General features: G+C 44.2%; 2 protein-coding genes across 8 annotated transcripts; one reads left to right on the top strand and one right to left on the bottom strand.

Annotated features, from left to right (window-relative positions):
* The first annotated feature begins 1,603 nt into the window (after positions 1-1,603).
* Positions 1,604-6,926, top strand: LOC140848362 (endogenous retrovirus group K member 7 Env polyprotein-like). Its single transcript, XM_073231337.1, has 4 exons — positions 1,604-5,251; positions 5,566-5,682; positions 6,245-6,352; positions 6,791-6,926. Exon 1 carries the CDS (start codon positions 3,182-3,184, stop codon positions 4,553-4,555), a length of 1,374 nt encoding a protein of 457 aa, XP_073087438.1. The 5' UTR covers positions 1,604-3,181; the 3' UTR covers positions 4,556-5,251; positions 5,566-5,682; positions 6,245-6,352; positions 6,791-6,926.
* Positions 6,927-13,548: 6,622 nt separating this feature from the next.
* On the bottom strand, positions 13,549-24,167 carry PSMG1 (proteasome assembly chaperone 1). 7 transcript variants are annotated; one of them, XM_073231338.1, is made up of 8 exons: positions 23,826-23,882; positions 22,618-22,724; positions 21,815-21,953; positions 21,548-21,699; positions 19,759-19,821; positions 16,582-16,780; positions 15,597-15,733; positions 13,549-13,758 (listed from the first exon to the last, which is right to left on the bottom strand). In XM_073231338.1, exons 4-8 carry the CDS (start codon positions 21,677-21,679, stop codon positions 13,684-13,686), a joined length of 606 nt encoding a protein of 201 aa, XP_073087439.1. In that variant the 5' UTR covers positions 21,680-21,699; positions 21,815-21,953; positions 22,618-22,724; positions 23,826-23,882; the 3' UTR covers positions 13,549-13,683. The 7 variants fall into 7 exon arrangements, with proteins under 7 accessions (XP_073087439.1, XP_017517494.3, XP_017517498.3 ...); XM_017662005.3 differs by lacking the exon at positions 21,815-21,953 and having other exon boundaries at positions 23,868-24,167; XM_017662009.3 differs by lacking the exon at positions 21,815-21,953 and having other exon boundaries at positions 21,548-21,669; positions 23,868-24,167.
* Positions 24,168-24,173: the final 6 nt, after the last annotated feature.

Below are 24,173 nucleotides of genomic sequence, written 5' to 3'. Positions count from 1 at the left end.
GCCCCTGAAGGACAAGAGGGTACAGTCACCCCTTATGTACTCCCTCTACCGGTCAATTTATGGGGGAGGGATGTCATGAGAGACTTAGGCCTCAAACTCATTAATGAATACTCCACCCCCGCCCAAGGCATGATGATGGACATGGGATACATCCCTGGCAAGGGGCTGGGGAAACACCAACAGGGACGCATAGAGCCCATCCTGCCCAAAGTAAAGAATGACCGTCACGGCCTGGGTTTTTCATAGGGGCCATTGAAGATGCCATGCCCATACCTTGGCTCACAGAGGAGGCCGTATGGGTTCCTCAGTGGCCCCTATCCTCTGAAAAATTAGAAGCAGCTCATTGCTTAGTGCAAGAGCAGCTCCAAGTGGGACACCTAGAACCCTCTGTGTCCCCATGGAACACACCCATATTTGTAATCAGGAAAAAGTCAGGATCATGGAGGTTGCTTCATGATCTGAGAGCAGTAAATGCTCAAATGAGAATGCTTGGACCCGTACAACGGGGACTGCCACTCCTCTCTGCCTTACCCAAAGAATGGAAAGTGCTCATAATAGATATTAAAGATTGTTTCTTTTCTATACCTCTAAGCTCCAAGGACAGGGAAAGATTTGCTTTTACTTTGCCAGCTATTAACCATGAACAACCGATGCCAGATTTCAGTGGAAGGTCCTCCCTCAAGGAATGGCAAATAGCCCCACCATATGTCAACTGTACGTTCAGCGAGCGCTAGACCCAATTCGTAAGACCTATCCCACGCTAAAGATCATCCATTACATGGATGACATCCTTCTTTGCTCCCCACAAACCAGCGGAAATAGAAGAAGCATATATAGATCTCACTAGATCCCTAGAAAATTGGAGACTGAATATAGCAAGCGAGAAGGTCCAAAAATCTAGTGTTAGCAAATTCCTAGGAGCAACCATTTACACAGATGTAATTTGCCCCCAAAAGCTTGAGATAAGACATAATCAATTGCGAAATTTGAATGACTTCCAAAAACTCCTAGGGGATATTAATTGGTTGCGCCCATACTTAAAGATACCCACCACTGAGTTGACACCACTGCTTAAAATCCTAGAAGGAGACCCACAACTAACGTCACCGCGCTCCCTCACACCTGAGGCATTACAAGCCATTCGCAAAGTGGAACAGGCTTTGATGACAGCACAGCTAAATAGGGTTCAATTGAATGAACCCTTTGAGTTGTGTGTCCTTCCCACCCCAGAGCTGCCAACAGCAGTCTTATGGCAGCACGGCCCACTGATCTGGATTCATCCCCAAGCCTCTCAGGCTAGGACAATAGAGTACTATCCGGCAGCCGTGGCCAAACTTGCTTTGAGAGGAGTAAAAACCTCCATGACACATTTCGGAGAGGCTCCAGCTAAAATTATAACCCCTTACAGCGTAGAACAGATACAAGTATTATGTGCTATGAACGATGATTGGGCCATACTTGCTTACAGTTTCTCAGGAACCTTTGATAATCATTTCCCTAAACATCCCCTCATCAACTTCGCCAAAAATCATCTCTTAGTATTTCCTCGGGTCACTAGCCTAACCCCGCTGCCTCATGGAAAAACAGTTTACACGGACGGGTCTAAGACAGGCACAGGTGCCTACGTCCATGATGGCAAAGTTGTGACAAAAGGCTACACGCCTGACACTCCACAAATAGTGGAATGTCGCATAGTCTTAGAGGTCCTACAAATCTTTCCTGAACCTTTAAATATTGTGTCTGACTCCTGTTATGTAGTTAATGCAGTCAAATCTCTAGAAGTGGCCGGGCTAATCAAAGCGTCCAGCCCAGTAGCCACTTTGTTCAAACAGATACAATCAGCACTACTTCATAGACAATCTCCTTTGTATATAACTCATATCAGCACATTCAGGCCTTCCCGGGCCTATGACTCAAGGCAACCACCTGGCAGACCTCGCAACCAGAAATATAGCTTTTCCCCTGCTAGACCCTATCACCACAGCTTCAAAATTCCACACACAATTTCATGTCACTGCCGAAACGCTGCGCAAGCGGTTTAGCATAACCAGGGCCGAAGCTAGGAACATTGTCCTTAGCTGCCAACATTGCTGCAGCTTCCTTCCCGCACCTCATGTTGGGATCAACCCCAGAGGTATTAGGCCTTTACAAGTCTGGCAAATGGATGTGACGCATTTTTCACCTTTTGGGAAACTTAAATACGTACACGTATCCGTGGATACTTGTTCAGGAGTCATCTTTGCCTCCCCATTGTCAGGAGAGAAAGCTTCCCATGTCATCCAGCACTGCCTTGAAGCTTGGAGCGCATGGGGGTTACCACAGATTCTGAAAACAGATAATGGCCCAGCCTATACCTCTACAAAATTTGCTCAATTTTGTCATCACATGGGGATAAAACATATCACTGGCCTTCCCTACAACCCACAGGGTCAAGGGATTGTGGAACGCGCGAACCGCACGCTCAAATCCTATTTACTTAAACAAAAAGGGGGAATTGAAGATATACCCCCCACACCAAAAACTGCCATAGCCCTAGCACTTTTCACTATAAATTTTTTAAATCTGGATGCTCAAGGCCATACAGCAGCGGATCGCCATAATCAGTGGCCAAAAGACCCACAAGAACTAGTAAAATGGAAGGACGTGTTATCTAACCAATGGAAGGGCCCGGATCCAATCATAATCAGATCCAGGGGAGCTGTGTGTGTTTTCCCCCAGGGTGAAGAAAATCCCTTCTGGATCCCGGAGCGCCTAACGAGGAAAGTCCTAAACAAAGGAGATGACTTCGCTGTACCTCCTGACCCTGCTCCTGACACTGGAGACCCCGACTCAGGGAGTATTGAGATGGGGAATCCTGTCTGCCTTTCCTAAGCCTATGCCTGTCCGTTTCAATGCAGCCGTTTTTCCCCGCTTTTTCGCCACCAACTCTAGTATGAACTTGCCCTACCTAGAAAAGGACACCCTAACAGCCCCGTTGGGAGAAAACCGATCCTTCGTAACTAATGGGTCATTATGCTTCACCACTCAGAATCTAGCTGGCTGTATCTCCCTGAAACGGAGGAAATACGGATGGTTCAGTGACATAATTCTAGAGGCCAGTGGCCTCCCCGTTATGTCAGCTAAATTTGAAGGGCCTAATAAGGAAGGGAGCCCGCCCTATAAGAACATGACTATCCACTAGATGGTTCTCTGGATCAATGGCACATTTGTACACTCTCCCAGGAACAATTCCACCGACAGGCCTCGTCAACCCAAATATGCCTCCCATTGTGTGGGCGACTATGAGGGAGAGCTGTGGCCCTGGACTGACTGTCAGTCAACTGTAGTAACGTGGGCAACTGAGAGGCAGGAGTTTACCATCTCCCCAGATATGGAGGGACGGCCAGCCAATGAGGCTTGGTGGCCAGTAAAGGTGCTCGAAGGCGAGTTTCGTCAGCAGCTGAGTATGAACCCCTTCCATAAATGGATGCTGTGTGGAGTCAATGGCTCGTGTACCAACCTCTCCCCCTTTTCCGCCCTCCAGGGTGGGGGAATCGGTGTAAAAAATATCACCTTTTGGTGCGAGAACAACCACACGCGCGCACACTGGAACATGACCATGACCCATAACAACGAGAACTACACGTGTTCAGCAAAATCAGGTCCAGAGTCACCTAATTCCCTTTTTCCACCTTCTCCAGTATGCGTATACCCCCCATTTCTGTTTATTTTATCCAATAGTAGCTTTGACTCCTGCTCCAATGAAACCTGCTTTCTGTCTCAGTGTTGGGATGCGTGTAACTTTACCAATGCTTTGGTAGTCCGCATCCCCCGTTGGGTCCCTGTTCCCGTAGACGCCCCTAACACCATGACTCTGTTTCGAGAAAGGCGCGATTTCGGCGTTACAGCCGCCATAGTGCTCCTGATCTCCGCGACCGCGGTCGCAGCCACCGCCGCTGGTATAGCTTTAGACACCTCCATCAAATCGGCTACAGAGCTCAATAACCTTGCAACCTCAGTAGCTTCTGCCCTGGACCAACAGTCCACACTTGATGGCAAACTGAAAGGAGGAATAATGATCCTCAATCAACACATAGATCTCGTGGAGGAACAAATGGAGGTGCTCTGGCAAATGGCCCAATTGGGATGTGAGCGGAAATATCGTGCCCTCTGCATCACTAGCATTCAATATGAAAATTTTACACGGGCAGCTAATCTGTCACGAGACCTGTCCCAGTATCTTTCAGGAAACTGGTCCCAAGACTTCGATGGGACACTAGAAGAGCTGCGGCGAGAAATTATCCACATCAACTCCACCCGTCTAGATATCTCCGTAGCGGAAGGACTCTCTTCCTGGTTCCTCAGAGCTCTCTCCCACGTCAAGGAGTGGGCGGGCATGGCTGGGATGGGCGTGTTCCTGCTTGGAGGTCTCATGCTCTTACTCTGGTTGTTATGCAGACTCCGCAACCAACATAAGCAGGACAAGGTGATCCTTGCTCAAGCCCTAATGGCGATAGACGTTGGCGCCTCTCCCCAAGTGTGGCTCAATATGCTTAAGAAGGAAGCTCAGCTTTAGCTTGAGGTAGCTCTTGCACCCTGAGCCCATGTGGCACTGCACCAGGCCTGAGTACCTCAATGCTTAATCACAGCTTTCTTTAAGAAGCTCATGGTGCAAGAGGGTTGAGAAAAAAGGTCCAAACCCTTTGTACCAAGCGGTCCCAACGCCAGCCAGAGGATGCGAGGCAAAGCACTGCAAGAGGTCTTGGACCCCTCTGAGAGGCATGCCTGACTGCATAGGGGTAGATGCCCAGAACCCCTCTCCAAAAAGGGGGCATCAGGAAGTATGATGGAGGTCAGGCCTCTGTCTCCGCCTCTGCTGGCAAGTTCTGCCTTGAGCTTCTGTTAGACAAAAAAGGGGGAGATGTTGGCAGCCGCGCTCAGAAAATAGCGCCCAATGCAGGGCAGCCGGAAGGCCCCGAACTTCCTAATGACAAATCATCCCACACCACTAAACTACATGCTAATTGCGCCTTGGCATAAGGACCAATGAGACCCACCAAATTGTTATGCTAATAAGGCATATGGAGCCGCACCAACCAGGTCAGAGCATGAGAACTATATAAGCAAGCCTCTCCTTCCCCTCTGGGTCCTGCCCAACTCATTTGTTTCACAAAGAGCTGAAGAATAAAGCTTTCTGCAGAAGAATCCTGCTGTTGTTGCGTGCTGTTCTTGCCGGCGAGGACGGGGCATGCGACACTGCACGATAAGCTTGGTATGTAAGATTAACTGACCAAGGTTAGCTGACCAAGGGTCACAGCTGCCCACCACCCAGTGCTCATGATTAACTTGTTTTTCAAGGCCTTACCCAGGCCCAGTTTTTTTTTCTTCCTGAGTCACACCCTCAGAAAATGGTTTCTAGGTTTCTAAGATTGCTATGCTTATGCTAATTTACTAATCTTACTAATGCTTAGATTCTACAAAGCCAGGAAGAGTCTCATCAAGAACCGCATCAGCTGGTTCCCAACTCCCAGTCTGCAGGACTGTAAGCAGCTCATGTCTGCTGTGTAAGCCCCCCTTCTGTGGCAGTTTGTTACAGCAGCCTGAGCTGGGACTCTCGACACCCCAGTCCTCAAGATACAGAACCATCACCCTGAGAGATGCCCACCCAACAGGAGCCTCTTTCTCTGGCTACCTCTAAGCCAGGTAGAGTTGATTCTCATTATTCATGGTGGCTATAAAGTCTCTTGGGACATTGAATTAGTGAGGACTGAACAGTCACTCCTGGGGAGATATGAGCTCCTGGAGAGTATCTACATATCGCACATAGATTATAACCTTTAATCCTAAAACTCAGCCAGGTAGATTCCATTTTCCTTATTTTAAAAAAGAGAAGCAAGATTCAAAAGTGCTAAGGGAGCCTCCTGAGGCCATCCTGTTAGCAGGGGCCAGAGCTGGGATTCGGCACCACCTGACCCTCCTGGGGCCGCCTGCTCCGGCCTGCTCCGCCCAGCCCCATCGGCATGCTCCAGTCGTCTCTCGGACCCAGGCCCCAAGGAGAGGACGCTGCTGCGTCAGCTGCAGCTGGAAGCAGGGGCATCAGGCCACTCAGATATTTTGCCACTCTGCCCCGGCCCACATGAATGACCAAAAAGTACTCAAAGTATGATTTGGGACTTCCAAGTAAATTTTAGAAAATAGGTGAACTCACAAATATAGAATCTCCAGATAATGAGGGCTGACTGACTGTGATTTTCTGTTCCTGTAGCAGGAGGAGCCTGGACAAGCGAGCCCTGTGAGGACTTCTGTAGGTGGGACTGTGCTTGTACTGCTCATTCAGAACCAGGACTGGGGCTCAGATCCAGGCGCCCACTAGGTGGGCTCCTTGCTGATCACAAACTCCATGTCTCCTTTGCCCTTCACAGCATCCTGAGCGCTTGGAAATAAGTACCTGCTTAACAGTGGCTAGAGGGAGATGAATGGCCAGATCAGAATTAGTACTGTAACTTGGGTATTATGAAGATTAAACAAAAGATTTGATGGGCTACCTGGACATACAGTCTGAGATGAGACCCAAGCCAGACACATTTTAAAGTGAAACAGTATGGATTGTTTTTATAATTCATTGGTTGTTGTGGCTAAAATTCTGCTTACACACTGTGGGAATCACCTTGCCTTCCTCCTGTCTCTGTGAGATAATGGCCTCTGGCTCAGGGTCCTAGCTTTTACCTGAAGTGGGTAGAAATCACCTTTGATTGGCTGCGAGTTCCAGGCAGCCTTCCAGGACTGAGTTTTCATCTTCTCATTTTTTAAGATATCTTTGCTCCTGCCACTGAGTTCTCCAAAATCCTGACCGAGCGGTGCCCACCCTCAGAGGTCTTGTCTAGTGGTGACATGTGCACACGTCTCTGTTTCTAGACAGGCTCCATGGAAATCCAGAGGTAAGGTAGTGTGCAGCTGAGCAGGTGGAAGTGGCTTTGGAAAAGGCAGCACATGGCTGGGTTTTGAAGAAAACAGGGAGATAAAGTGAGAAAGATAAATTAGATTTAGACCAAGGAGACTGAATGGGGAACAGATATTTGGAGTTTATCTGATAAACAACAGGAATTGCAGGATTCCCAAGTTCAAGGGGTACGTGTCCTTTCTCTGGCTATGGAAGGAGAAATGGGGAATGAAAGCTGATGAAAAGCCCAGTGTGGGGATGAAATGAGCCTTCTGCTCACCTGAGACCAAATTGTCTAGGACAAGGCTAATGTGAGAACAGGTGATGGATTGATTGGGGTGGTGAGGCCTGGTGGGCTGGGGCAGCTGGGCTGCATCACACGGGAGCACAGAGAGGATGATGGCTCAGAAACAGCAGTACTGAAGGCTGGTGGGCCCTGGAGTGGGGGAGTAAGTGTCTTGATGTAAGGGTGGCACCCCATCCTGATGGCTGCCCTGCACACAACAGCTTAGGGGATCAACCCAGAAGCTGCTCCCTCCACGTGCTGCTAACTGCACAGACGGTGGAGACAGACATGGCAACCAGGAAGCACGAAAAGGCTCTGTCCTCATGGCAGGACCCGTGCCACTTGCCTGTGACCCCCACATTTGCCCTAGGCCATCCCGAGGGCCACCCCTCCCATGGCGGTTTAGAGATTAATCCAGAGGCTGCTTGCTGTGCGCGGTTAACCAGCACAACAGCAGAGACATGCACCATGACCGAAAAACAGGAAGGGACTTTGTCCTCCCAGCTGACACCCACGCCACTTGACTGCAAACAATATTGTTCTGTTTGGATTGGTCACATAGTTCTCTTAATATTCTTTAATTCCTAGAGATCCATTTACTTGTCTCTGCCTCAGCCTCTCTGTATTTCTGTTCTGTGATTTCTATTTCATTAACAGTCTCTTCCACCTCACCCAGTCTGCTCTTAAATCCTTCCATTGTTTGTTTCATTTTTGTTATCTCCCTCCAGAATTCGTCCCTTTGCTTTTGCATATTCATCTGTGGATCTGTCGGCATGCTTCTGACTTTTATTTTGAATTCTTTTTCAGGAAGATTGGTGATTTCGGTGTTACCAGGCCCTCTCTCTGCTGTTTGAGGGATTTTGGACTGAACAAGATTCTTCTGCATTTTCATGATAGAAGTTATTGCTGGTGAGTGGCATGTGTGTCAGCTGGAAGACCAAAGTCCCTTCCTGCTAGCTGGTCACCTTGCCTGTCTCCACTACCTGTGCTGGGCAACTGCACACAGGGAGCAGCCTCTGGGTTAATCCCCTGAGCTGCTGTGGGTCAGGCGCCCCTGGGGATGGCCCAGGCCTCTGGTGGGGGTTGCAGGCAAGCAGCACATGTTCACCCTGAGAATAAAGCCCCTTTGTGCCTTCCGGATTCTGTGTCAGTCTCCACTGTCTGCACCGGGTAGCTGCGTGCTGGCAGCAGCCTCTGTGTCTGGCCCTATTAGTTGTGCACTGTATGTATACAGAGAAGACTGTATGGTTGCTGTGGGCAGGGCTGCTCCCTGGCTGCTCTGCAGCAATGGCTCGTCAGCCGGTTTGCTTTTAGGGCCAGCAGGGGAGAATGAACGGCAGGCTGCTCACCGTGAGGGGCTTCGGAGCTGTGTTGGCACCAGGGGGTTAGGGCACCTGAAGTTCCTTAAAGTTCCCAGCCTGCTGGGCTGAAGTGTGCCAAGACAATTCTGTCCACTTATTAAACCCTTGTCCCTTTAAGACTTTTAAGTGCCTGCTTTTCTGTTGTCCCAGGGCAGCTGTCTGTCTCGACCTGTTTGCAGTCTTAGTCTCAGATTATGCTTTTCCAATCCTCTAATATCCTGTACACCATGCAATGTGTGTCTGTGCTCCATGCAGATTACTAGGGCTGGTTATTTATCAGTCCTGTGTTTCCACTCCCTCCCCACTGGTGAGCTGAGGTGGGGGGAGTGCTCAGGTCCTGCCGGGTCATGGCTTTGCATTTTACCCTTTTCTGTGAGATGTTGAGCTCTTGCAAATGTAGATGTAGTCTGGCTGTTATATTGTATCATCTGGTCTCTCTTTTAGGAATAGTTGTATTTGCTGTGTTTTCAAAATATATATGGTTTTGGGAGATTTCTACCACCCAACTCATGCCGTCATCTTGAGAATCTCCAGAAATGTTTTTGTGGGTACAAATGTTTTCTAAATAGAAAAAATTTCATCTCTTAGAAGTCCAAATGTTCATGTGAAATTGCAATAATAATTGCATGAAGTTTTTTATCCTTTTCTCAGGACACCTGTAAAATGCACTGCAGATCTGAGACTTAGGTAAATCCTTCTATTATTATTGAAATAAATACACTTTGAGCTATTTTATTATCAATAGTATTTAATATTGGTCTCATGACAGACATGAATAGATGAACAATCTCACATTTAATATTGCAAGATTGAGGGATGGCCAATTGATGAATACTCAGTGTTGCACCAGCACTCTTGCCACTGACAACACGCAGCAGACCTTCTGAGTGATCACCAGTGGTGCTTGGCAACCCAAGACACAGGTTTTCTGTAATAAACATCCAAGGCCCACATTGACTGAGTGGAGGCGCCGGCCATTCAGAGCACTCACACAGCAGGACCACGTGGACTGTGGAGTCCAGCGGTGAGGCGTTGGACATGCTGTGGACCCAGCAGCTCCTGGCTGGGCCCCACCAGGCTCAGTCAGAGGTACTGACATTCCCAGAAGACAGGATTCCAAAGGCCATCTTGCTGTCCAGAGAGCAATTCAGCTGCCAGTTCTGTGATTTTCAAAGTATTACCCTTTGCTCCCCACTTCACTGCACACCTGCAGAGGTCCTTTGCCTAACAAATGTCTGAGCCATGGCCCATGTGGCCTCCAAGTTCCTTCCCAGGATGGCCCCCGAGTCTAGGACCTAGACTCTTCTCTGCCCAGCCTCTCGCCCATACTTTTCAAACTGGTGCAGCAGGAAACAGACTTTTGGGTTCAGACAAGCGGGATGAGTGTCAGGAAAGTCACTCCAGAGCAGAGAGCCCACCCATCCACAGGAGCTGTGCCAGGATGTACCAGCAGAGCTTGGAGAGACCCCAGCCCAACAGCCTCACCTGATGTCACTCTGCTGTGGCCTAAGACTGCTGGTCTGCACCCAGGTCCACAGCAGTGACAAGATGTGGCACTGGTGAGGCCAGGAACTGGGTTCTCCTGGTCTGCTTCCCTCTCTGCAAGGCCAAGCCCAGTCTCCAGTGGCTGCTGGATTTCCTGTCTTCTGGGTGCTTCCAGCCACAGAGCCCCAAGCCTAGCCTCCCAGCATTGGGCAGGGTAGGTCTGTAGGAAAAGCAAAGAGGCAGTACAGAACCGGGCCTGAACCCACCTGCCCAGGTCTGACCCTATCAGACTCCACCTCTGCAGGCCTGGGCCTTGGTGTCCTCATTTGTAAAATGGGCTCTCCCAGGCCTGTCAGGAATGACACGCAATAAGCCTGTCTAGGCAACGTCACGCACACTGTGGGGGTTAAGTCCCCTTCCCTGGTGGTCTGTCGCAGGAGCTGCTCCTCGGGGTGGTATTCAGGCCAAAGGGGACTAAACACACCTACAAAGGGCAACAGGATGGAAAGGGAGGGCAGGGATGAGTTCTGTTTGTCCTTTTCCTAATAAGCAAAACTGCCATTCCTGGCATTTATGTTCTCATTTCACACGAGTAACTACACTGAACTGGCTTCACTGAAACCCCTGCCCTCCATTCCCTCTCACAGATCCATTGCCCTGCATCGAGTCAGCACAGATACATTTGCAGGGAACTCAGGCCCACCTTCGCAAGACATGCTTTGCAAGAGAGGCTCTGCCAGGCAACCAAAACTGGGCTCATTCCTAGAGTCAGGGAGGTTGGCACTATTTGCCCAGTGGATTTCAGCATTGTACAGCCAATGACTACATGTCCTAGTCTTCGTCTTCTCAAATGGAAACATTTCTTGCAGGTATCCTGAGTGTGTAGAGAGCACACAACTTGTCTTTTCAGTTTGTAGGTTTTGTTGAGGATGCATCTAGACCCAATATAAATCATAAGGTCCTGGACTTCAGGCCTGGTATCACAACTGGATGAGTCTTTGGGTGTCCTAGGACTGGCAGACACTGTTTTGCATGTAGGAGGGGCATGAAAATTACAGACGAAGGACAGGCTGAGACCCTCTGATTGACTGTATTGAAGGCCCCAATTTGTCATTGCCCCCATGCATACCTTCTGGTGGTCCTGCCCCTGATACTGCCTCTGAATGTGACCACTGGGACCACAGCAAACTTGATACAGACTTGAAAAGTCACTTGCAAGTTTGTTTCCTCTCTGCTCCTCTGCAATCACCATGAGAAATGCCTGGGTAGGTATGAGAACAGACCCAGGCTTGCCTACTGAGGAACAAGAGGAGCACGTCAGAGAGCCAAGACCATCCTAGACCAGCCAACTCCCGTCAGACATGAGCCTAGACGCAGGAGGCAAGACCAGCTGAGCACGGCGAGCAAGCCTGCAGACTCAGGGAGATGGGTGTGGCTGCTTTAAGTCTGCAAGCTGAGGTGTGGATATCAGGCAGTAATTGGTAAGTGAGAAGATAGGTAATCATTCTTCTTGTGAGCCTGCATACTTCGGCCTTAAAATTCAGGCCCTCTAGCTTTTTATGTCTTTTCAATCTCACAACTGATGGGGCTCTTTGAATTTACAGAATCAAGTCTTTCTCCAGTTAGGAAGAATCTGTTGTCATTAACTACCATTTCTGAGCTGCTCTCCTCTCCGGGAAATTCAGTTACCCATGTACAAGTGTCATTTTGTGTTCTCTGCCTATTTCTGTCCTTCCGCATATAAGGACCTCCCCGGTCCTCTACATAACTGCTATTATGTACTGTAATATATGTATATTATACATACTTTGGATTTCATACTGTATTTATTCTGCTCTTTGCTACTGTACAAAGCTGCTTTCCATTCTTTTTCTTTCAAAACCCTTTTTTATTCAATTAAAATTTCCTTTCAGCTAGCTTCATCTCATACATTCTCATCATACTCTTGAAAAATCCAAATTTCCTGAATTTTTTAAAATAGATGTTTCTGGTATTTCTCAATAGAAATACTTCTGTATTTTAATGCTGTTTCTTTCTTTATATGGCCAGTTCTCTTGCTAGGTTCCATTATGTTGTTTCAGCTACTCCCCTTTGAATGGGACACCTACAAATGGTGTCATGTCTGCTCATAAGGTGTGTGGTTCTCCTAGCTCTTCGTTCCTGATGAGAAACTTCTCCCCTAGCCATTCCATCCTGGCCTTTATATTGTCAAGAATTGTGGTTCTCGTACTGGCACGAGTTCTGCGAAGGAATGGCGGAGTGACTGTAACTCCACCCTGGCTGCACCACCACGACTGGCTCTCTGGAATATGTTTACACAGGGGTGTGTACATAAAAATATCATTCTATAATTCATCAAAAGCATTTTTATATTTTTATTCTTACAACTACCCAACCAACTACTCAGCAGAGAGAATCTTCCTTACTAAGCAGATGAAAAACTGAAACCCGAGAGAAATAACACTTACTGCATACTTTCTAGTGTATTTTCTAGTTTTATTTGCAGTTTACAGCTAAGCAAACTGGGGCCCTGGGAGCTTTAAGGCATCTGCCCACAGTCACTAGCCTGTAACAGCTGGCCTGAGATTTGAACACAGCCAGTTCCTCTCCAGGAGTGCTCTTCCTCACTTAGCACATGAACCCGCAGCTCAGGGAAGGCTCCAGCTCCAGGCTCCATGCCAATGCCCTGGAAGTGTACATTTGACAAGGAAAATGTTTCCATTTCTAGCCTCGGGCACATTTACACGCCCTGTGCAAGGATCTCAGCTGCTGACTGTGTGAAGGATACCAAGTTTACTCAACCAGAAGGCAACTGGCAGAATATCCTGTCCCCACCCCCAACCATGACCAAGAACAGTAAATGAACTGAATCTGGAAGACATAAATGGTAAGTTGTCTACATCTGTAATATATAAAAGATTCAGTAACTAAAAAGGAAGAAAAAGAAGAGTTAAGTATTTCTCAACTCCACTATTTTAAAATTCTCACTATGCAACTTAGTTTATAGTTTAGTGATATGGCTACTCAGAGTTCATGATTCCAGTCACATTCTAATGATAACAATACAGGAGAGCTGGTGACACGAATACAGTTAACCTTGCAAAAGAGCCCAGAAAGTCTGCATGAAGAAGCTATGCATCACATATTACTGAAAAGTAGTAAAATGCCAGTGTCTTTTTGCTTCATTAGGAGCAAACATGTAACTTTGTTACCTTACCAATTGTTACCTTACAAAACAAAAACATTGAAGATCTCATAAAGAAGACTTTCCACATATTAAGAATCACCAACAAATCAACTTTCAAAAAGCATACAGAATTTTTGCACCAAAGTAACTATAGTTAACCATATTAATAAAACCTATTATCTGTGGGTCTTTTAACATTTAACTGTATTACCTTAAATTATTCAAGTAAAACAATACTCCCACCTAGTGGATAAATAATAATATCTGGCTTATTTGTGAATAGTACCACCATCAAAAAGGAACTATACCATGAATTTAAAATAAGTTTATTCTGTTTTTAACAGCCTCAAAATACTCCCTTGAAAATGAGTAACCCATAAAATAGTGCACACTGCTCCCCTTAAAGGAATGGGTGGGTAATATACTTTACAAAACAGTCTTGGCATCATGTATAAATGTTACTCTGAATTTCATCTGTTGTCATCAATTTCTTCAGTATCTCTGTGCTCTGGGGAATATCCTGGAAGAAGAGAAAAAGGCTGTTAATACAGTGATTTTGAGAATTCAGTTAGAAGCACCATACACACCCCAGGCCCTATGCTCTCGAGACACAAACAAAGCACACACCCAATGGAAAGGCCTGGCTTCCATCTCCTCTTCCAGGAGATAAATACCTGAGCATTTCAGCATGTCTGTAGGTGAGACATCTCAGCATGTCCTCCCCCTGCCACAACTCTCTGATGTTTCCTCAGGGCCCCAAAGGCAGGCTAAGGCCCTCAGACAGCCACAACACTGCAGCTCCCACTGTGGCAACAGCATGCTCACTGCTGTTCCCTCACTCATTCTCCTAATCCTGCCCACCTCTGAACTCACACGCTTCCCTCCGTGTACTTCTACCTATGACCATTCATCCACCTCTCAACCCAGCCCAGCACCAGCCTCTCGCAGATTAACCTCGCCCCCGCCCCTCCCAGCACACAGCTGGGTCTTCCGCATCAGCCTGGCCCAATCCCTACCTCATGCCACCTCTGGGCCTCAGCACGAACGCGGCTCTGGACGCCCTGCAGCAGGGACCACCTACCACTGTGGGGTCCACAGTAGGCCCCCAAGAGAATGCCGTCCTGTTGACCACATACCACTGCGAGATTGACAAGAACTATGAACTAACTCAAGATGACTACATTTTGTCGCGAAGAAAACAGCACTCAGCCACAAATTATAACGTTTATGAAAAGGTTAAGAAAGTTTTCTAAATTTCCCCTTCAAATAATATTCTTAAAAGCTGAAAGCAACTTAAACTCTGACAGATGATTTACAATTCCCAGAACAAGTCCCAGTACGTCTGGGACAAAGCGTGCCATACGACACCATGAGCACCATGGCCATGGACCTGCTCACAACACAGTGACTAGTTAACCACAGAAGCAAATGAACTATTAGTTATTATATACTCTGAATATAAAATAACTTAACTTGTCAGAAAAATCATCCACTACTCTGGCTCATCTGAAACATATACTTGATTTGTGCTAAATTAGCTTCAGTTTTACTAATTCAACAAATGGCTGAGAGCCTCCTTCTACATGCCAGGTATGTGATTAATTGGGGATACCAAAATGGTAAAAAGTGGTCCATTCCCACAGAGCTGACTATTTAGCAAGCAAACTGATTCACGAGGCCTATGAAATGAGCTAACTCCAACAGAACTTACCAGAAAAGCTGTCCCAACACTAATGGCCATTCCAGAATAAAAGTTTCTACTGTGGAACAATGTTACAACTGCTTTCCCTTTAAGGAACACATTCTTAACTAGGAATTCATGGACTTTTAGCAAATCTCTTAGAGAAAGGAAAGAAGTTCCCAAACTACCTGGAATTACAGGCAAAACTCCATATGTTCCACTATGTATTTTCTGGGAAAGGAGCCCTAAGACATTATACAAACTGAGGCCAGGGAAAGGTCTAGCTCATCTTCAGGCACCCAGGCCCACCCAAGATTAACTGAATAAATGTTATGATAATCTGAGCCATACTGTGCTCAAAAAATGCCTTCTCAAAAATTAAACCTTCCAATTAATTATAGAAGGTTCTGTAACAGTAAAATCACCTTTCTACATAGCCATCTGGGATTTGTATCAGTGCATTGCACCAATCAATTATCAACAAAACACTCCCCAAGTTACAAAAGCATATCTAGGAGAATGACAGCCAAATTCAAACTGCCAAACCAGCAAGCTTTATTTTGAGAAATAAAGGACCTCTAAGTGTTGCTTAGGTTTTAATTAATACCATGTATTTATATTTCGTAGTAAGTTTGTTAAAATAACTCAACACTTAAGTGAATGATTTAAACCCTTACCTTCACCAAACCTTTCAAGCTTCTGGAATAAAGTATAGGCTTAAAAGCCTCAACTGTCAAGGGATCTAACTTCATCACATCAGTGTAACACAGGTACAGAATCGCAGGGATTTGCCATACTTGGCAGTAACTCAGTACTATGAATACACAAGGGAAAAACCACTTAAGTTTTCTTTAGATGACTTTTAAATTAAACATCTCTAGATAATAAAGGCTGCTTTTAAAAGCAGTCAAGTCTATTGCCTCTTTTAATCAAAGAGCTTACTGCCACTGTGAACCAATTATAACACATTATTTTCTTTCAAAGCCAATTTATTTTCCTAAGTAATCCTTGCTTTTACTACTAGTCTTGAAAATATTGTTTACTTTGCATTTCCTTAACATACCACTGAAACACATCTTAAGTAGATATAAGATTAAAATTTTGCTGACTATAATAAAGTAATTAAATATAAATAATGTATAATAATGCAAAATATTTAGCCACTTAGTAAACTTGACATTCAAAGGAAAAAGCCTTTATTTAATAATTAATTACATATACAACATATTAACTACTGAAAAGTAAATGAATCTAGTTTTGATAGAATGCTAGGGTATAACTAGTAACTGGAATAAAAAAAAAATCAAAGCAACTCTCCAAATTCAATACCTGAAACTTCTATTTTGACAATTTAAACATACTTTACCAACTTTTCATAGACCAACAATTTACCTCTCACAGTGGCTTGCATGAGTTACCAAAGATCACAGAGCAACAGAGCTGCTTTGACAGTTTAAGAACTCTGAGCTGCTCTCGTATGGTAACTGTTAATTCAACACAGTTAAACTTAAAATTCAGACCAAATATACTATACTAACAACTACAGATATCAAAGATTAAAAGCTGGTATCAACCATCAGTAATAAACTACTTCAAAAGAGATCTCTAATAGTCAAAAGAGTAATATCAACAGAGCAGTAACAGATATACTCTCAATAGCACCTGCTGCAGGGAGATTGTGCACGATATTGGGCTGCTCCAGCAGTGAACAGCATGGAGGCTCCTTGAAATTCTGTGTTTTCAGGGCTTTCAGGAAAGGAGAATGGAGGCTGCTGGTAGGTTCTGAAGTTTTATAGTCGGTGACATGGCGACATGTGAGAATAGTTATTTGCATATTCTTCCGTGGACAAGAGCCAAAAACCTAACACAAAATTGACTTCAAATTAAATGAGATATATAACTTTGCTACAGAAAAGAAATATTTTTCTAGCTGTCTATCTAACATCATTCACAGTAATATCATTCCTCACAGGGGTGCAAGTGTCCATGGAAAAATGGCACACATGCTTTGCTGACCCCTCACTTTCTGGCTCAGTGACCTTCTCCAAGTAGCTCTGCTGATCTTTGAACTAAGAAGAGCACTATCTGTGTAAGGTTGCTGTGTGAACTGGAGCAAATATTGTCAGGAATGGCAACAGGCAGAGCAGCTGCTGGCATCCAGAGTAAACGGGTCACTGCCTAGGGGCACCCATCAGTGCTCAAGTCACTCCCTCTCCCATCCGCCAATGCCACCCACAAAGGATTCTTTGTGTGTGTGTTTCTGAGCGCGCTACTTGTAGGCTGCATTCAGACCAGCGTTGTATCAGTGAATGAAGGCAATCCCTTCCTATTCTGTAATGCATGTAGTGAAGTGTTCAAGAATACTCGTTATAAAGATGTTTGCAGGAAAGCCATTTGCAAGTAGTGTTGAGAACAGTTATATTAATGAATTGAAGAGTGACACCCATTCTTTTGGATACAGTGAAGTGATTAAATTCCCTTCTAATACAGATTATACCTAAGAATGCTACTTGAAAACTACAGACTAGTTTTGTATTAAAAAATGGAAATAACTCATTTTCTCTACTGCATGTAGTAATGTGTTCAAGAACACTTTAATGAAGAGCTTTCTAAGAATGCTGCTTGCAGGCTACATTCATAACTCAAATCAGTACAAACAATTCTTAATTCACTCAAGTTATTTCAACTATAGTCAATTTTCAATCACCTAGACCTTCTAAGTTTGTATTTCATGGATATCTAAGGACCTTACCAACTTTTAAATTCTATGGTGATGTAAACGAAAAAAGGAGTTGTTTTTTAAAGAAAAGAGTAGAGTTTAGGTCACTGCATTGAAAATATCTTATGAAAAGAAAAAATGGCTATTTCAAATAACAATAAAACTGAAGATTATACATTACATGTCATGATTTGTAAGACTAATTTCATTATATCACAATTTTGTAAATAAACACAAAAGTTAATACTATACAATCCCCAACTTAAGACACCTCACCTTAAGAATTCTTTTACTTTACATGGTGCAAAAGCAATATATATTCAGTAGAAAGTGTACTTCAAATTTTTAACTTTTCCTGGGCTAGCAACATGCAGTATGATCATCTCTTGTGATGCTGGGCGGAGGCAGTAAGCCAGAGCTCCCAGTGAGCCACGTGACCCTAAGAGCCAACAATCAGTATACCTACAACCACTCTGTACCGCACAACCTCGTTTTTCACTTTCAGTATAGTATGCAATCAATTACATACATTTACATAATAAAATTACATAATAAATTATTATAAAACAGGCCTTGTGTTAGGTGATTTTGCCCAACTGTAGCTAATATAAGCATCCTGATGTTTAAGGTAGGCTAGGCTAAACTATGGTGTTTGGTAGATTAGGAGCATTAACTGCATTTACGACTTAACAATACTTTCAACTTAAGATGGGCCTATCTGGATATAACCTCATCATGAGTCAAGGAAGACCTGTATACATCTGTTAGCAGGCGCGGTCCCATTTAAGAGATAAAACATCATTCACGAGGCCTGATTTATAGCCCTCCCTATAATACTTATACTGTGAATCCACAACACTTGGCAATTCTACGAGACTGTGTGAGATTACCAGGATCAAGTGCCTGACATGAACCAAGAGCAGGGGTAACCAAAGACTGTCCCTAGGAAGAAAATATAAATCAAAAAATCTTGTTTTGGAAATGAATAATTTAACATTTTTTTAAGTCTGGAAAAGTTTTTCCACCATATAAAAATAAAATATTTTGACATAACAGTCATCCTACATAAATGAAAAGCATAAATACAGCAGTTTCCTGCCTTTCTGAGTTCTGATAAAACCTAGGGACCCACCCCCTAGAAAAATACACATCAGTACATAACATAAAATCATGTATAAGATTATCAGAACGTTCATAGACCTTAAAAAACTCATACTCTTGTCCCCCCCTGGCTTAAGCCAGGAGCTCTGTCCTCTCACTTTCTCTCTAAATGAAAGTCTCTGCCTTGCTCTCCTAAAAAATTTAAAAAATTAAAAAACTCGTCATCTAATAAAATGCATTTAGTAAGTTTTAATAATATTTCTTAGTATGCCAATCTGGTTTAAAAGAGGTATACATCAAATTTCCTATTTCTAATGAATTTAACTGTAACACCTATACAAAAATATACTTAAGATATAAGCTGAAATATTGCTATGATGTATAAAAAAGGCTTATTTCATTTAAAAATAATATACAACTGATAAAATTACTATTCTCTAAAATCTTTAATGAGTTAAATTCTTCAGTGAAAACTGTTTTACTGTGCACTTACTACATGCACAATTTTTACACAAAACAAAAGCCTCGGGCATCAATAAACGCTGCTCCTTGCCAAAAAAAAAAAAGCCTCAACTGATTCATTCTAATGTTAAGAAAGAACGGATGTAGTACTTTGGAGTTTGGATTGAGTGGCAGCTAAGTGCCAACCCCTGAACCTGGCTCCTGCCTGACATCCCAGTGCACTTCCGGCCTGCAGGCTCAGAACATGCCCTTTTCCACCCATGCTATGACCCTGCTCTGTTTCACACTGGGGACCTTATTTCTCCTGCAAACAAACTAATAAGGGGAATGGAAAGAATGCAACTAGGTTTTATGCTTCTATGACCTACAGTCTTTTAGCACACCGATGATTATGTTTGTTAAATGAGTTTTTTATTCTCTTCTGTAACAAATTAGGATCCTACAGTATTTTAAAAAAACAAATATTTCCCCCTTCAATATGTGTCTATGTCTATTTAAGTGTAAAGACACTGAGCCCTTGAATAGCCAATCCTCACCCATCTTTGTTTCTTTCTTACCTTTTCCAGCCACTGATACTGCTGATCCTCAGCAACATAGCAACTGCACTGACAGAGGAAAACCTGGAAAATCATTCCACATTCTGTCAGGTCAAATTTTATACACACTCCAAACTGACACCATATATATATCAAGTGAAACCTAATATAACCCTTAAGTAACACTTGTTTCCCTGAACTTGCTACTGGCTTATTTTTCTTTAAATTTAAGAATCGAGCCGCTGCTGGCAGTTCCTGTCAGCATAAAGTGCACAATGACAGAGCAAGCATGGGAGCTACCAAATGAGATGCTGGGGACACTACTAGTCAAGATCACCAGCACCATCTGCATAAACCTGCGACAGCACCAGTCCTCCTGCCCTTCGGGCACCACACATTGTGAAGACCAAACTCAATTATGTACTCTGGGAAATGTAAGCATTTACAAACATTTAGGTGCCAACAGAGTAAATGACAGCAGCCTGACAGCATTCTAAAATGGAGCTGATGCCTGTGAAGCTGGAATTATTTTAGAAACCAAGTTCCAGACCACATGCTCCAAGTGAAATAATCTGCAATGCCACAATGCCATAAAAGGATGAGATTCTGGGTTATTAATACTCATGGACTGATACTACCTGTAGAAGTCAACAATGTCTCCTAGTAAAATATTGCCAGATATACTAACACTTAATTACACGAAGAAAGCACAGGAAGGGAAAAATGGGCACGGGGAGAGTGGAGAAGAAAAGGACTGGATGTGTAATTAACTGCACACATGGTTTCTCAATAATCAAGAGATAGCTGACCAATAAACAGTTCAACAAGATGTACTAAAAGAAATTTCTCCTACCTGACCTTCACAATCTAAAGTGAAACCTGTTCACTAAGGATCAAATAAGGAACATGCTTACTTTCCTTATTATTTATTTCCTGTAAGTACTGGTTGTCTATAAAAATCCTTAATAAGCTTAAATAACTTTGGATTACATGTTACAGAAACAAATTTGTAAGTATTACAGAATAAATTTTACAGTTTTCAAGGCTAACATTCGATCCTTACCTTTTGAAATAAGCAACATTATAATATTATGGAATTACTGACTGCTTCCATTGTTTGAACCCCTGCCCCTGGCCTTTGTTCAAGTGCTCAGCAGTTGTGGAATGGTACTCTGTCAGACAAGCAGATGAGGAGACATGTATGTATCACCTCCCAGCCACCTCATCTGCCTGATTTATCTCTCAAATTGCCCACCACACTGCATTAAAAGGACCCAAGATTAGGATTAGGACAAAGTGAAAGCAATGAAATCACTCTGTGTCAACCACAGAATGCCTTTCATCACTTAAAAAAAAACAGAACAAATCAGGTGAGAACGAAAGCTTGATGTCAACAGACTTGTACTTCGAATAAAGTGTTCATGTGCTCAACCAGTGTTAAGTTTCTTACACGTACCAGGCATTGGCTAAAGTGTAGCATCAAAGCAAAACTCCCTGCTTTCAGGGAGTGAACACATTTTTGCATATTTAAGAGTTGCCACATGAAATCTTTTCTGAACAAAGGCAAGGTTTGACTATCTAATGGTTACAATTTGTTTCTAACAAAGTGATTTCAGAACTTCCTAGGAACTTTACCAATACACTGTTTATATCCATGAATATTTATAAAAACAAGAGTGGTTACTACCACTATCTACAGGCACAATTCCTCAGCTCAAAAGCAGACAAAAAGGAACTTGGCATTCACATGAACATTATTACATAAGTGATGCCTAAATAACTCCACCTTAAATATACAAGTACCACATACCAAGGGATTTGATTTCAGATGATAAAACACACAGAAAGCCTCCGTGGGGGACAGATGTACAGTGTCCGTTGTTCTACACCATTCATTCCAGAGTTTAGCACAACCAACTTCTTCCCAGACTCCTGAATTCATAACAAATGATGATAAAAATGCTGTGAAAAACAATGCACATTAAGTCAGTGCTTGGTTCTGCAAGCTGTGTAATAAAAAAAACAGGTCAAGTTACTCTAGAATTTTAGAGCTAAAAGAGTCTCCAAGGCAACTGACCTTACACCACCATTCCACAGACGAGAAAACTGAGGTCTCAGGAAGCTAAAGGCGCACTCTGAGTAGAGAGCCGGGAATTTAGGATGGGTTTGCCAACAAACTTCACCACTCTTACAGAGTAACACGCCTCTGGAAAATTCTAGGCCAAGAGAACTTCATATAAACGAGCCAGTGGTGTTTTACCAAGCACCTACATGTCCTGCCAGCCCTAGGGCTGCCTTACAGAGCAGGGGACCTTAACTGGCACCCTGAATGCTCCTCGGAGCCTGTGAGCTCTAATACTGTATAGGCTTGTGCGCTGGTATGTTCATGCAGTTTTCCCTGAACTCGGTACTGTTCTAACTTTAACCTATCAAATGGATACATACAGGAAGAGACTTTAAAACTTAAGTGCTCAAAAATGTTACCGATTATTATTTTTAGTTTTCCTTATGTTCTCAAAGGAGCCTGTTAATTCAAAAACATTTAAGAACCATAGCCACAAGGGGGCCATGTACACAAGCCATCTTCAAGACCGGCCAAAACAGGCCCAGGAGCTTAAGGAAACCTGGATACCTCAACATGCCAGAACCTTGGGTCTGTAAGTTCCTAAAGCCAAGCACATATCCTTTAAATGTTATTTTTTAAGTTTATTAAAAAGAGATGCCACGTGAGCAGCAAGATTTTATTCATGATACAAAATTACTCTATCACTTCCCTTAAAAAAGCAACAGACATTTGAAATCTTTTATGATGGCAAGAAATAACTTCAGATTTTGTTCTTTCAACAAAATGTCTAGTCTAACTAATGCAAATCTACTTACCTACCGCATTATTTCCTATAGCAATTATAAACTTGGAGCAAGGATATTTTTCTAGCAGAGAAACTTCCAAGAATGTTTTTGTTTGTCTTCGAAGAAGCCGCACCTCCCTAGCACAAGAAAGAAATTAAGTCAACTTAAATAGAGTTAGTACCATATCACCATAAAAAGGATACTATAGGTATGATTTTGTAACAAGTAAAATACGTGCTTAAAAAGAACATATTTTATAATCCAAAGAAAAAAATGGATTCAGGCAATAACTAATAAATAAAACCGTATGATAGAAGTTCATGGAGAACTCTACAACAGAGATCAGGTTGTCAATCAATCTTAACATCCCTATAAGTGGGGCAACAGGGTACAGTGTGCGGTTAAGAGACAGCCAGCACCACCTTTGAAAAAGCATTCTCGCAGCAAAATACTGAACCTGAGTCTGATCAGGCCTGTGGAAGGAACTCCATTTACAGGAAATGCTGGTAATAGACACACGATAAATGACTACAAGAGTAAAAATTATCAGACAAATCTAGAGTATGGGGCACTCTACAGGACAACCAGTCTCAAAGGAGGCTGCGGTAAATGATAGAAGCTGGAAACAGAACATATAATTGCAAGGCTGGACCCTGTTATGATTCTGGTTTTGGTGTACACAAACACACTGTAAACTGTTATGTTTGAGACAACTGAATAAATTTAATCAAGAACTGGCCATTACATGGTACCAAAAAATGATTAATGTTTTTTGGGGTGATGATAACATATGTAAGAAAATGCCTATACTTTTTGATTTGCATTCTGAGAGACGTAAACGTGGAAGCCATGGAGACTGGGAGTCAGGAATGCCGAAATAAAACACATGTGGCAAAATTTTTCTGATTTTGAATTTACATGACTGGGTGGGGGTTGAAGGGTCATTTCACTATTTTCTCCAATTTTTGTGTTTGGAATTAACACTTGACTTTGAAGAGACCCACTATCCACCTGCTACTGACACTAATGCTAACTGAAATGTGGGGCGGATGACAGATAAGTTTTAGTTGTGTCCACGAACCAAACACACGACAAACGTGGGCCCGATGGCACTGCAGCCCTAGAAAGCGTTCCAGGCCCGCAGGAAACCACCCAATCAACGCTGAAGGAAGCCGGGCAGCGTCTTGAGGAACGAAATGATCCCGAGCACACTGAGCCCGAGCCCACCCCGGCCCTACCGAGACGACGGAGGCGCGCGGAACCCACGCCCAGGCCTTCACCTCTTCCGCGCCAGCTGGCGCCGCACCTCCTGGTCCTCGGGCGTCTCCCTCCGCCCCTCCGCCTCCTCCTCCTCCTCGTCCTCTGTCCCAGCTCGGCAAGGCGCACTCACCACCTCCCCGAAAAACGTGGCCGCCATGCTCTCCCGCAGCCTCTCGGCCTCCCGGAGGGCCGCAGAACAGCACCGCGCTCCGCCCCCGCCGCCACGCCCCCCGCACCGCCTCTGCGCAGGCTCCCGCGGCCCGGGTCGGGCGGTGAGAGCGAAGGCCGGATGACTACGGGCTAGAGAGGCGGGCGGAAGGGCGGGG

The sequence above is a fragment of the Manis javanica genome, chromosome 3 (genome assembly GCF_040802235.1).
Source record: "Manis javanica isolate MJ-LG chromosome 3, MJ_LKY, whole genome shotgun sequence".
Taxonomy (NCBI): domain Eukaryota; kingdom Metazoa; phylum Chordata; class Mammalia; order Pholidota; family Manidae; genus Manis; species Manis javanica.
Note: the sequence above shows the minus strand (reverse complement) of the source record. Positions and strands in the feature narration are given on the sequence as shown.